Source organism: Gavialis gangeticus, unplaced genomic scaffold (assembly GCF_001723915.1).
Source record: "Gavialis gangeticus isolate Ggan-Ray unplaced genomic scaffold, GavGan_comp1, whole genome shotgun sequence".
Taxonomy (NCBI): Eukaryota; Metazoa; Chordata; order Crocodylia; family Gavialidae; genus Gavialis; species Gavialis gangeticus.
The window spans coordinates 149249995-149264363 of NW_017729032.1; the positions used below are offsets into that span (position 1 = coordinate 149249995).

The window sequence follows — 14369 nt, forward strand, 5'->3', positions numbered from 1 at the left end:
CCCCCCCCCCCAAACAAATGGGGCTATACTTTAAACTCTCTGGTAAAGTGTAGGTTTGTTTTTTGTCATGTCTGTCAGCAGCCAAAGAGACTAAGTGAATTAGGCTGGAAATTGAACCTAGAGTTCTTGAGTCTCAAGGCACAACTTCATCCATGAGGACCCCACCCCACACACACTTACCCTGTGTACAGTATCATAGAAATACTATGCTGCTGCATCCCATTGCAGCCATAAGGCTGAGGCACAAAGACAATTGCTAAGTCACAGTTTTTATGTACTTGCTACCATCTCTTTCCTGACCTCATCTTCCAAGGTGCTAAGTGCTTTCAGCTTCCATCCCAGCATCCCTCCTGGGTTACAGGCTGAAAAAATTGCAGGTACATCAAATCAGATGTATTTAGGAGTGTCTCTACCCTTTCACCTCACTTGACAGGCCATTTCCTATCAGCTGATGGTACTTTTAATTCTATATCTGGAGTTTGTTCGCTCCCCTCTTACTGTTCCAGCTTTTGCATCCCAGTATCCCAGCCATTCAAAAAGAATAGTTTGAGGTGACATTGATTTGTCTTGCCAGTTCTGTAGGACAGGTGCATAGTGCAATCATCAGTGCTACTCATTCAAAATATGGTCTAGATAAGAATAAATTGATCATAAATAACACCTAATGTACTAGCTATTTTTAAAAGTTCTCTTCATTATAGAAATTTTGAAAATATTCTTAGATATTTAAATATTGAACTTGGCTCCAGAGCATATAATGTGATAAAAGGCACATTTTCCCATACCCTGTCCCATCAGTAGTAGAGGAACAAATAAAATTAAAGCACTGCTAAAAGTTATTTAAAAAAAGAGGTTATCCTTTGTGTCTGGGGTTTGCTTTTGTTGCGTGTCATCTAGTTAATCAGTAGTATGGACAGGCAACCCAAAGGAAATACTTTTTGATTCACACCACATTTTTATAGCGCATTCCTTGTCCAGTCAAGGAGTCTAATTTAATGCCTCTGTAGTTCTTCATTGATATTTCAACTGCAGCTGTTTTCAGTATGGCTGATTCTCAGATTTAGAACTGTGCCTTTCAGCTTCTGAGGCCTGCCTGCCTAGCCGTGGTGGCGGCATTGGTCTTGTTGATCCATCATCTTTAGCCAAATCTTCTTCACTCAGTGTACCAAACCTTGGTCTTGACAACAGAGGTTGCCTGAACCCGCTAGATGTCAGTGCTTGGTTAGCTGCCTCCCTGTGATCTCCTTTTCCATCCCAGTCTCTATCGACTTCATTCCTCCATTCCATTCTAAATTGCTGCTGTGGCTTCCGCTGTTTTTGCTTTGGGTCTCTCATTTTGTTTCCTGGTCTGGGTTTTAAATTGAGCACTGTGGTAGCAGCATCTGTGTCAGAGTCACTGCTGTCACTCACTGTGAACATAAAACAAAATTCAAATTCTCAGGTACAGCATCTCACTGTCTACAGAGTGCTGTCAAGCCAAACAGCAGAGCATTCTACAGCACAAAGCACAAGACACAGAAATGCTTCTCTGTGCCTGCGATGAATGGTTGACCAAACTTTGAAGTGTACAGTCCTTTTGGACTAGAAGCAATAAAGGATTTGGGCAGATTTTAGGAACTACCTGAACAACTGGGATTCAAAAATCCCTGCTCAGCTGTTGTCGATGTCTGGAGATACCTAAATTTACAAAGTATCTCCCCACTTGACTTGAAATTTTCCTAGGCGTCTAAACTTCTTCTCTAGTCACACGTAGAACTGCCCAGTCCAAGTGCCTCAGTGACTCATCTCCCACCTACACCCCAACTTTTTCCCATCTACTCAGTTGGTCTAATAAAAGATATCACATCTACTCAAAGAACCCTGCCTACCTATACCCCAAGGCACTGAACTGTATGGGGAGCCTAAGGACATAACCTGGGGTTTTACCCAGAGGTGAGAGTTTCAAACAAGCAGGGAACATTCCTGCACTTAAATATTGGGTACCTGATTTCAGGATTAGAATTCACAAAATTGAGTCAGGCACCTCTACTTCCCTATGCTTTGGGCAAACTTAGGTGACTAGAACTGAAATCCATACTGCTCAGCACACTGAGCATGGGGGGCAGAAGGAAAGACATCTAAGCCAGTCAGTAAGAAGAAGTAGATATTTGAAACCCTACCTCTCTTCTAGACTTAAGGAGCAGTAAGTTGCCCCCTTGCAGTCCTGACTTAGATGCCTATATGAGACAGATTCACAGCTCGAAAGATCCCTCTTTCATCAACCCCCCTCACAAATATAGGCACCTAAGTAGGCAGTCAAATCATCAATTACAGTATAGGAAGCTGGGTCATTCTTTCCTTTTAGAGGAAGCAGAAGTGGTAGTGGCAACCTTTTATGTATTTGCCTAAAGGACACAGCACTTATTCAGGGAAGCAGGAAGTATGGACTTGGGCTCCATACCACTTGGCCCAAGAGATTTCAGACCAATATTTCATCCTTCTAAGGCTACTAATCATGAGACATGGGCCAAGGCCAAATAAAGGCACCTCTACCTTTGGCTCACTGTGCAGAAAGTTGAGACTCACAGGTTTAATAAGAGCATTTTGGCAACTGCTTCTGTGTTTTGCATTTAAATAGACAATGAAAAAAATGCATAAACAGCATTGGGAACAAGGACCAGAAACCTGGACACTCATTCGTCCCTCAGCTATTGAGCCAGGCCTGTGTCCCAATTTAGGACACCTAAATTCACCTAACCTGAAAGCATCCAAGTCCCTTATTGAATCTAGGCCTTTCCTAGAAATTTGCACAGACAGAGTTTTGCATTTGGTTGCCTGTACATTCTCACAAGCGTGCATGCTATTTTGTTATACATTTCCAAAGAGGTTGGTCTCTCTCCTTTACAAAGGTGGAGGATAGTACATCCATGGGAGTGGTACCCTGTAGTGGGAAAAGTGTTGACTTTGCCACATTTGCTCTCTTTCCTCTTAACGTTGCTCAACTACTCCAGGCTTGTATGCATACATGCTTTACCAGAGAAGAGAGGCCTACAACAAAATTCTCAGTCTAAAGCTCTCCCAAACATTTGTGAATGGGACAGAGTTCACATATTTAAGCAGGACCTGAAGCGTTCAAATGAATTATATCCTTACAATAACCTAAATTAAACACGGATTAAAGTTCTGCATTGTACTCCTGTCTTCAGTTACCATTCTTTTCCTGCAGCCATGTTAAATATCATTCATATTTAAGCTATGCAAAGAAAGGAAGCACTTGTTTTTTCAACTTGAATAAATATGAACCCATTTGAATGAAACAAACAAACAACACTGAAAATATTTTCAGTTCTACAAAGAGTGAAATTATGAAATTTACCCAAAGACTCAGTAATGAAAAAGCTGGGATTCATTCTTAGACTGTGCAGTGGAAAGTTACATAGTTGCACTGCTCCATGACTAGGGACCTACCTAAATCACAGCAAGACAAAGGGTTTTTCGTGGCCCACTCATGGCATACAGAGCCAATTTTGCAGACATTTTGCGGTGACCCTGCCCCCTGGCAGTGACTGGCAGAGAGGCTATGCCCCTCAGCACTGACTGGTGAAGAGGTCCAGTGGGGAGGTGGGACAAGGGGGCAGCCACCACCTGAATAGCTGGCTGCCCTTTGTACCATCCTGTTCCTTGATGCTGATTAGTGGAGAGGACCCAGCAGGGAAGGAGGGACACGGGGACAGCCACCTTGTCTGCTGCCCTTCGTGCCACTGTGCCAGCTGATGCTTTTCCCTCCCAGCGGCAAGGACTACTGGCTCCCACTGGGGAGTCAGCATTTTATTTTTATTAAAGTTTTTTTTTGCGGGGGTGGGTTTTGATTTTGTGGAAATCCTGGATTTCACAGCTTCCTGTCCTCTCCTGACAGGTCCTTTGCATAGCAGATTAATTCATATAGCTCTTATCTTCTCCCCACAACACCCAGGACGTGTCTGCTGCCTCCGCTCTGCTGTCTGACGACTGGCACGGGTGAAGTCTGTGCTACATCCTGACTACTTCCTTGTGAAGGGTTAAGGGAGAAAGGCTGTTCTTTCCAGCACCTAACTTTTTGGGAGGCCCTACATGAGAATGAGTGTATTATTCTCCCTTTGACTAGTAACCTTTGCTAATGTGAGCAATCCTATTGATCTGAATGGAATTAATTGCATGGCTAAAGATCATCTCCCAGGACCGTGGCTGTATCTGCAGAATTTATCCATTCAAATGTGCAATGTAAGTAGCACCATAAAGAAACCTTCATAAAACTTCCCCTTACCTCTAAAAGCTGCTTTCTTTCGTATTCGTAGTCTCTCTGGGAGTTTAGTATTTTTGGGCAGGGATAGATAGCGTGTTGTATTAGCAGCAGCCTGTAAAAACAAATGAAGACGACACGAAGTATTAGTATAATGAACATTAGAGGTTCCAAAGGGATCTGTTTAGAGTAGAGTAAAAAAACCTGGTAACGAGACTGGGATTAACTAACACAATTATATTTTCCATGTGCATGGTTATCTTCATGCCTTTTGCCTCAGTTCTGGTGGTAAAAGTTTATGCTAACTTAGGGAAAACCCAAAATTAACTTTAACCATGAATTCAAAATGAAAAGTACTAACATGCATCCATATTAAAGAAAATATGCCAAAAAAGCCGAAGTTAGCTGTTGCACGTTCACTAACTCCAACCCGACAAATTATTGCATATGTCTTTCTTTCTACACAAGTCACATCTGGAACCGTACTGCTCAGTTACTTAATTTGCTTGAAATTGAAACCTAGCTAAAAAGGGTCAGATCAGAAACAATTCTCTGTCCTGTCCTTGTAAACAGGGTACTTTATAGGGCAGGGGCGGGCAATTATTTCAGCTGAAGGGGTGCTTACTGAGTTTTGGCAAGCCACCAAGGGCTGCTTAACAGGCAGCCAGGGGCAGATAACTATTAATTTTCAAAAATTTTTAGGGGCCCTGTGGGCCAGAGAGAATGGCCTGGCAGGCCCCTGCATCTGGCCCACGGGCTGCATTTTGCCCACCCCTGTTATAGGGTAAAAACAGACATCAGATTTCTCCCAGGTTGGATGTCCTGGGCTTTGACTCGCATCAAAACAGGCTCAGGATAATTGTTTAGACACTCAGCTTGAATGAAAACTACCTCAAACTAGTCCAGATAACACTTTTTCCCTGGGACTATCTTGAGTACTTCACGAGCACTTAAAGTGGGACAATGGGTTTCTACAAATGTAGGATCCCTGGCTTAGTTCTGGGAGAAATCTGATGTCTGTTTTTAGCTTGAATAACTTTATCCAGGTCTGTAATCCTGGGGAGGGATTACTGCTTGAAGATAAGCATATGCTTATTTGCATGAGGCTTAGTTTCCCCTAAGTGCTGAATCACTAAAGTGCACTAGAGCTGAGTAAAGTCAGCACCTCCTGAAGATAGTAAGTGTCCTTCCAGATAGGACACGGTGCACAGTGAAGATACTGAGGATAGACACATGCAGCACTTAGACCAATTTAAACTCCAGTTAAACCTGAAGCAGACAGACATATAAGCCTTTTAAACTGATTTAAAGCCACCTGGAACAGTTCAAAAAGTACCTGGAAAATCAAGTACTATTTTGAACTGGTTGAGTATTACATGTGGATACCAACTGGTCTGAGACATGGGTCTTATCCACCGTCCAAGCATCTCACACTGAATCACTCTTCATCCCTATCCCCTTCCCCCACTCCCCAGACTACCGCGACTGGTCGCTCTGGTACACACCCATAACTCTATTGCACTTTTTTCCCTTCTGTTGGCACTTTCTAATCAATGAGCCCTCTTACACTTGTTCCATAAAAGCTAACAACCTGCTGTGTCCACACTCCCCACTTGCCCGTGGTCCCTCATTATGCTCCACGCCCAGTCTTTGGGAACCTAAAAGTGTACATCCAAGGACTTCCCTCTCCTCTCCAGCCACCCACAGTCAGGCAAGCATGCTGCAGATTTCAGTCAATGGCTGGCAACTGAAGTTTACTGAACTCATGTTTAGGAGATAAGGAACAACAGAAAAGTGAAAATGCCCCCAGCCACAGGTCACCCACCTCCTGAAACTCCCTAAGCATAGGTGCAAGTGCTCCCCTCCCCACCCTCAACTCGCCCACTGCGAGGCATACTGGGCTGGGTGCTCACTCCTACCCCACAGCACTTCACACGCAATCGTGAACTGGTTCCCAATCTGTGATGACTGGGAACAATTCAATTGTCATGTGTCCTCACCTGATGAGAAGTAAATGGGTACTGGGAATTTCCATGCCTCACCTGCTCTACAGTTATTGCTCATACACCATATGCTTGTCACCCCATTGTAACTGTAAACTAACCTGTGGTGGTTTACCCTCTTTCCTTGATAGGCAAGCTATTGCAAGTTATATTTTACTTACTGGAGAGAAATCATGTGCATGTCAGCAGTTAACATGGAACAGCTGATAAATAGTAAAGTTCTGTCAACCCTTACACCTCATTGTAATTTGTCCATGTTTTCATACTCTCTCTTAATTTGTTTATAATTTCTCAAGAATACCTATTGTTTAAGTCTTAAAAGGACACCGAACAAAGTTTAAAGTTTTGAAAAGCCTTTAGATATTTTTCCCCATTTGTTCATCTCACTCATTGTTGCATCTCCATATGACATTTGTAGTAGGGTTGGAATGCTGTTGCAACTGTGACGGTCCAGGACATGTGCGAGAGGTGAGTATTTTGGGGATTTGTTTGTTTTGTTTTTTACAGAATCAATTGTGCAGTTGGAACAGCTGTTTGACAAGCTTTGAGACATCAAGTGCCATTCCTCAGGTCTAACCTTTTAAGTATTGGCAGGTTCAGCAAATGCAGGTGCCAAACAGAATGTTTTAGACCTGAGGAAGAGTACTTGATACCTGAAAACTTGTTCAATAGCCCTCCCAACTATACAGTTGGTCTGATAAAAGATATCACAGAAAAGCCTTGCCTCTCTTACAAAGGACACATGAAACTGAAAACCATTTCCTATTAGTCATTTTTCTTCTCTGGATACTGTGCTGCTGCTCCTGAGCACTGAGTGGGTGGTGAGCTGGTTAAGTATAAGAACAATACTCAAGCACTGTTTAAAGATCAATTACTGCTAAAGCTACAGTTTGTGCATTTCAAAGACCTCACTTACACACTGTTTTTTTAGTTCCACCCTGAAAATTCCTTCATCCTTCAGGCCCTTCTATCAGTCTTGACCAGGAAATCAGTCACTAATACGATGGAAGCAATATGTAAAGATAGCTATAATGACAGAAAGGTCATTCCAAAAGAAGTTACAGTATATGTCTAAGTAGCTTCAATAATGATTAGATGCAATGATTCCTGATTGACCTTGTCATTCTGGTCTCTGCTGTAAAGGACAACTGTAACAATAGGTACTGTAATTACTAAGTACTCTTGGAACACGAAAATAAACACTCAGAGACTAGTTAATTTTTTTGTCTCTGGCAAGACTGAGAGACTGAGTCTGAAGCAGCTATCAGGTAAGTCCTCTGCTGAAAGGACTACATTAGTCCTTTCAACATTAGCCCGAGGTCTGTGCTTACTCTGTAACAAAACTGTCATCATTGGAGACTGAATATTCATAGATTGTAAGGTCAGAAGGGACCTTGAAAGATAAATCGGGTCCAGCCTCCTGCACCAAGCAGGAAAGACAACTGGGGTCAGGTGACCCCAGCAAGGTGACTGTTCAGTCTGCTCTTGAAGATTTCCAGGGTAGGTGATCGCACCACCTCTGGAGGGAGCTTATTCCACAGTCTGGACACCCTGACTGTGAAGAAGTTTTTCCTAATGTTGAACCTGAATCAGTCTTCCAGGAGTCTGTGGCTATTACTCCTGGTTTTCCCCTCGAGTGCCCTGGTGAACAGTTGCTCATTGAGCCCTTGATGTACTCCCCTAGTGTAACGTTAAGCTGCTACCAGGTCCCATCTCAGCCATCTTTTCTTCAGGCTGAAGAGTCCCAGGTCCCTCAGCCTTTCCTCATATGGCTTGCCATGTAAGACTCTAATCATACAGGTGGCTCTTCTCTGGACTCTCTCAAGTTTTTCCCTGTCCTTGTTAAAGTGTGGTGCCCAGAACTGGATGCAGTACTCCAGCTGTGGTCTCACAGTGCTGAGCAGAGAGGAAGAATGACCTCCTTGGTTTGCTGGAGATGCATCGATTGATGCATGCCAGAGTATTATTTGCCTTACTGGCTACAGCATCACACTGCAGGCTCATATTCATACTTTTATTATTATTACCCCCAGGTCCCTTTCATTCATGGTGCTAGTCAGTTTGATGTCGCCAAGCCTGTAGGTGTGTTGGGGGGTTGCTCATCCCAAGGTGGAGCACTTTACATTTCTCGATGTTGACGAATACTGAATATCACGCCATTTATTAATCTTAAACATTGAGGTGGTGCCTTCACATCATGGATATTAAAGAACCTGGGCCACTTTTCAAAGAGGGGGCTTGCCCTGGCATGCTTAGTCAAAAGGTCTCCTCTTCACAATGCTATAGAGAATCCTACAGCTGGATTTTCTACCTCACCATCACTTCCTACCTCAGTATCTATGAAGTTTGCTGGGGATCTTAAAAATTAAAGGTACAATAGAAAGCCCACGTTTTTATCAAACACCCCCTGAAAGAAAGATACTTAGATACAAAGAACTCTTTTTTATGAGCACGCTAAAACACAAGTACCGGTCTCTCCCTAGACAGACTGTAGCTTTTTCTAACGCTCTCCCTCAGGCTGTGCCGGCGACGGATAAGAATTTCTTTCGCCTGTTTTTCACTTGCATCTGCAGCCAGGCTATGTCTGTTATATGACAGCGTCTGAAATACAGAGATGGTGGTTACATATCAAAAAGCACAATGACAAATGTATTGAACATTACAGAGAGCACAACATGCACTATTTGCTTTAATGTTTCAATAGGTATTGAAAACTAAAACATTAAAATGGATTAAAGAGAAACTGAGTGATTATGTCAATGCTTGTTTAGTCACTGGTTCTGCAGGCATTACATTTGGTACCTGGATTTGCTGGACCTATCAAAACATGAAAAAGTGAAACTAAAAAAAAAGTCACTGGAAAAAACTGGCTTAATGCAGTGATTTCACCAGGCTCATCCTAGCTCATTCAGTAGGGATTGCATATTTGAAAATAACAAAATCAGTCACCAAGGGGAATCACTTCCTTCTAGCAGGCTGAAACAAGCACCACTTCTAAACATTTTCCACTAGTGAGAAACAAAAAGATTAAATTTCAATCAAGAACTGTCCAAAAAATAGGCATGACATAAATAGGGAAAAACTGAGTTTGGGATTTACTGAGGTCTATGCCAGTGTAAATCACAGTAATATTTACTGCATATTTAGAGGCATAAGAGCAAGTAAGCAAGTTACAGAAAACAGCCTTAATATATTATTGTGAATATAAAAGAGGAGACTTCTCACAGATATAGGGCAGTTCCATTTGGATGCTTAAATGTTGGGTCCACCTGATCACTGGAAGCTATATGCTGCCTTACACCCACAAAGGATCTAGTCCAATGACATGCATACATATACATTCAACACTCAGAAGGACAGCCTGATACATCCAACTTCAACCTTACCCGCTGGCGTATTTGATAGAGGTTCTTTGTTAAAATGGCCCGCATATTTTCCATTTCAGCAGAGGAAAGCGGCTTTACTTTTACTTTCAATTCCCGGTAGTCACTGTTGCACATTAAAAAACAAAACAAAACAAAAAAAAACAGAAAGATATATCTAATACCTGATGATAAAATCTAAGTATCTTCCTCCTTGAAAATAAAAACAACATTATGTGGGAACAAAAGAAAAAAGGAGAAAAAAGGATGAAGAGCAAAATCAACACACCATTTCAAACAATGCCAACAATTGCAACTCAGTATTCACTGCTTCCAAACACAATACAAGTTGGATTAAACAACACATTTGATTGAGATACTTCTCAAGATATCCCTCAAGTTGTTTTCAGAGGTGCAGACACTGGCTCAGAAATCCACTTAACACTTCCAGTGTTGTAAATGACCTAATAAATCTCTGCAACCTGAGAGCACCCAGGAGATCTGATTTCACTTTCAGGCCAAATACTGTATACAACTTCCTCAGTTTCTCTTAGATGGGGGTTCTGCCTCACTGACCCCATAAACTAGGGCAGGGGGGTGAAGAATTACTCTTTTGATGGCATTTCTTTCAAATTTGCTATGGATAACATTGTAATTTCACATCAATACCATTAGGTTACAAGCATTTATTTAAGAGGAGATTCTTTTTGTGCATAAATTTTCTGATAGATTTCACAGAGCCCAATGCTGAGACTCATTCACACCAGATTTACTTACGTGAGAGAAGCTAAAGATGGGACTGTGCTTATCATCCCACTCTCTGCCATCTCAATGGCATGTTTTATTTCCAGTTTCTTATACAGAGAGACAATGCTAGATTTGGGCTGGTTTTCCCGGATCAGAAGTCTCCGTATATATTTTTTGTCGAACTTTATAAACCTGTAGAGAGACGTAGTTAGCTATGTTAATCTCAAGTCAGGCAGAACTCATTCTAGGGTGGTGCCTTATCAGCTAACTCAGAGACATGAGTTTTCACAGGTTACAACCACTTTGTTAGATGCTGTAAAAACCTGTGAGAGGCAAACCAGCCCTACCAGTTAGTTTACCTTAAATAGTTAAGGAAATGAATTCTGCTTTGGCTGGGGATGAAGATTACTCACCCTAGGTGAATTTCTGGCCTTGCCAATCTTACATATTCATGAATGAGGTAACAAAGGTTGCCTTAACAAAGGTCAAGTTCACCAGTTTCCATTTGAATGGCCTGTACTGACTCATATATTCAGGTGAGTATTTCCTAACAGAGACCTTTCCTTTCAACTACCTTAGGCTATTAACAATTCCTATTTTTAATTATCTGTTTTTATGAGCGCCAAAGGGAACAGTAAACATTTACTGAAACAGTATGCAAACTGCCTTGCCTAGAACTCTGGGCATTTTCTACTCTGAACATTTAGCTTCCTGAAAAACCTCGGTTCCTTTAGAAATGTTCCCCTTAACTGTAAGGGTAGTAATCCTACCTGGGTACTAACTGTAACAATATGGATTAGAGCAGGAGTGTATTTTTCTGCTAAATGTTTTAGTTACAAAAAAGCAGTGTTAGCCTCCCCAACAGGGGTCAAATTGCCCAAATAGTTTCAAAAGGAAAACGTTTTTCAGAACTTGACTTGTTTTCACAGGGGTTCTCTTTTTCGTCAACAACTCAGCATCAAAACATTCACTTGAAATATAGGAAGCTCAAGTTTGGACAGGGGTGTCTAAGATACGGCCTGCAGAGCTACATTATCTGGCCCTTGGTGCCAGCCCCACATGGAGCCAATCTCAGTCCTCCACATTGCTTGCCAGATGCAACACCCACAGTGCCCGCTCTGGCTGGTCCAGGATGTGAGCCACATAGCAGCCATGCCAGGCAGTCTGGGATGAAAACTATGTGCAGTGCAGGTCCTGGACTGGCTGGAGTAAATGCCATATTCAGCACAGTCCCAAAATGGCCAAAGCATTTGGACCCAGGCTGTGAGTGGTCCCCCATATGCTGGATCAAGTGCTTATCTGCTACCCACTCCAGCTAGTCTGGGGCCTGTGCTGCATGCAGCATCCCACAGGTCCAGATGAGTTTGACACTCCTGCTTTATGGCATTTATAAGCACTTCTTCCATGAAGGTGCACTGCTGCCATCCTAGGGAATATTCTGGGTTGGCTTGCTGTCAGGCTCTCCTGTTCATGATGGTCCTCTACAAAGAGGAACATTCAATACATAACCGTTCACTGAGGAAACTGCCACTCAGATTGCCTGCTGTGCAAGTGAAGGTCCTAACCACTAAGCTATGGTCACACTCCTCAACACTTCCTTTCTATGAATCTTTCATTCTTTTCTGAAAAATGAAACAGCCTTCAAACAAAAACAAAAAAACAAGGAAGGGGAGAGAGAAAATGTCCCATCTTCACCTGGAAGATAAGAGACCCAACCTCCAATTCACTCTCTCCCTGTCAGATTCACAGCAGGTATTAAAACCAAGGTTTCCCACCACTCAGGAGAAAATCCAAACCCTACTTGCTTACAGGGTCTGCTGAAAGGGGTCTGCCTCAAGTCTTCCTGATGGAGATGTTCCACATGGTAGATCAGGGGTGACTGGTGCCTCCTGAGTCTGGGGGGGGCACAATTTGTGGGTGGGCCTGGGGGCCCATATCCACTCCTATGCTTGTGCCGCAGCTTAGTGGCCCCCTCAATGACTAAGTGATGACTACTTCTTGATCAAGAAGATCTACCCAGTTATGTATATCCACCAGACAGTACTTTAGTCCGGATTTCCTTAGCTTGTTAATGAGAATGTTGTGGGGGAGAGTGTCAAAACCCTTGCTGAAGTCAAGTTATATTCACTACTCTCCCCCATCCAGATAGCCTACCATTAAAATCTTCCAGGCGCGTCAAGTTTACTAGTTCTGACATCTTCCTGTGAAGATGTTCAAGGACTATGTTAGGTTTCTAGCAAGCAGGAAGCTAATGCTTTGCTTCAGCATTGCTATGTATTCAAGTAGCAAGGCAGGCTGAGGAACCTCTGAGAGAGCCTCATAAGAGATTTAGAGAAAGAGCAGTGCTTAGAATCCCACCTCTGGGGGGCAGAAAGTTGGATTTTTAAACCAGGCTGGAGTATTTGTTGTTTGCTGGTGGTTTTGTAAAACTATTTTCTTTTCACTATTTTTTCTCTCTGTGTAATTTACACATTCCAAACACACTCAGGAGTATGATGGTGCAGAGGAAACATTGCCCAGAAGGCTGCTTGTGTAGCTCCTCCACTCAAACAGCTTAGTTCAGCTTATCCAGTGAGAGTTTTAATTAATACTTACTTATCTCTCCAAAAGTTGTGACCCCAGTGTCCACAGACATCTTCTATTCCAGCCTTCACGTGATCAAAGAACTGAAAGGCAAAAACTGCAGGTTCATTACCAGTTCTTGTAGAGATAGTTTAACATGCTCTTGGAGATGACTATTTAGCTTCAATCACAGGGGTCTTGTTAATACTGAAAACGTTTCTTTAGCTTAAATAAACAGATTTTAAATCAAATCCCTAATGTCACTACAACTTGTTTAGAATTATTTAGTTGATAAGACAGAGTGATCCAGTTCTTAGAGCAGCAGTTCTCAACTTTTTTGATACTGTGACCCAGCTCCAATCTCTGTGGTCTATCTCCAACTGTCGCCCCAAAGCCAAAGTCCAGGCCATCTATCCCCTACCTGCAATCTCCTCCCAACCCAACTAGTCTAGGACTCAAGAAACTAGTGTGTAATTCTCTTCTCCACTACACCTTTTCTTTGAGGCCTTGGAAAAAGGTCACTTGAGAGTCATTGCAATACAAAGAACTTTGGTAGAATGTGCGTCTACATCTAAATCTATGGTCCTGAAAATCCTTGCTCAGTTGCTGTCTAACCTGGGAAGCATCTAAACTGCATAGATGCCTTTAATGTTCTGCAGGTACCCAGAACTTCCCCAGCCTTGACACGGCTGAAGAACTCTAGGCCTACGCCCAATCAGGATCCAGAAATTCCTCAACCCAAGTTCTCAAAAGGACTCACTCCTGTAGGTATTCTCACTGTATGCGTGGCACACAATATAGGGCAGAACCCCTCACAGAATGCAGCTATGGTTACCACCTTCTTTTAAAGAACAGCAGAAGGGAGTGGAAACTTTTTATATAACAAACTACCAGTTTGACCACTTGCAGTGGGAATGGAAGACATCGATTCAATCCCCTCTTCTTCCTGACTTGACTCAAAATTCACAGCTCCTCTCTTCCAAGACAGTAGCCCACCTATAGGTTATTTTGTGGAACGTTCTCTATCACACACGTGGGATCTTATTCCATGCTGCTCAAGTCCCTGAGAATCACTTAACACAAACAAAAATCTATTTCTTAATGTTACCTGCAGCTTTTTGTGACTTACTCTTAAGGCTAAGATGATGGCACTTAAAAAAAGTAGGCACTTGGTACTTTATTTCAGGGACTTGAGCAATGTAGAATAGAACCACATTCTTGCCCTAAGTGTTAGAGCAATTAAGTTTGATTGTTACATCTGGCACTTAAGACTGTGTACCTCATTCCCCTATCTGTAAAACAAGGATTATTATTGCTCTAGGTTAAACCCTTCATTAGCTGAGAGGCAATCTATAAATATATTTTAAAGACTGTGAGGTGCTTAGAAACCACACTTATAGTGGAGGGCATGTAAGTATTCAAGATAGATACATAGGG

At 42.4% G+C, this 14369-nt stretch overlaps 1 protein-coding gene across 1 annotated transcript in view; it reads right to left on the reverse strand.

The window, feature by feature from the left end:
• Positions 1–843: 843 nt before the first annotated feature.
• Positions 844–14369, reverse strand: part of SLC9A2 (solute carrier family 9 member A2) — a gene marked incomplete at its 5' end in the record, with an annotated part of 86646 nt that continues 73120 nt past the window's right edge. Inside the window, 6 exons of the mRNA XM_019525318.1 lie at positions 844–1409; positions 4283–4373; positions 8731–8862; positions 9648–9750; positions 10401–10562; positions 12966–13036. Coding sequence (XP_019380863.1) covers positions 1039–1409; positions 4283–4373; positions 8731–8862; positions 9648–9750; positions 10401–10562; positions 12966–13036 — 930 coding nt within the window. The remainder of the gene's footprint in view (positions 1410–4282; positions 4374–8730; positions 8863–9647; positions 9751–10400; positions 10563–12965; positions 13037–14369) is intronic.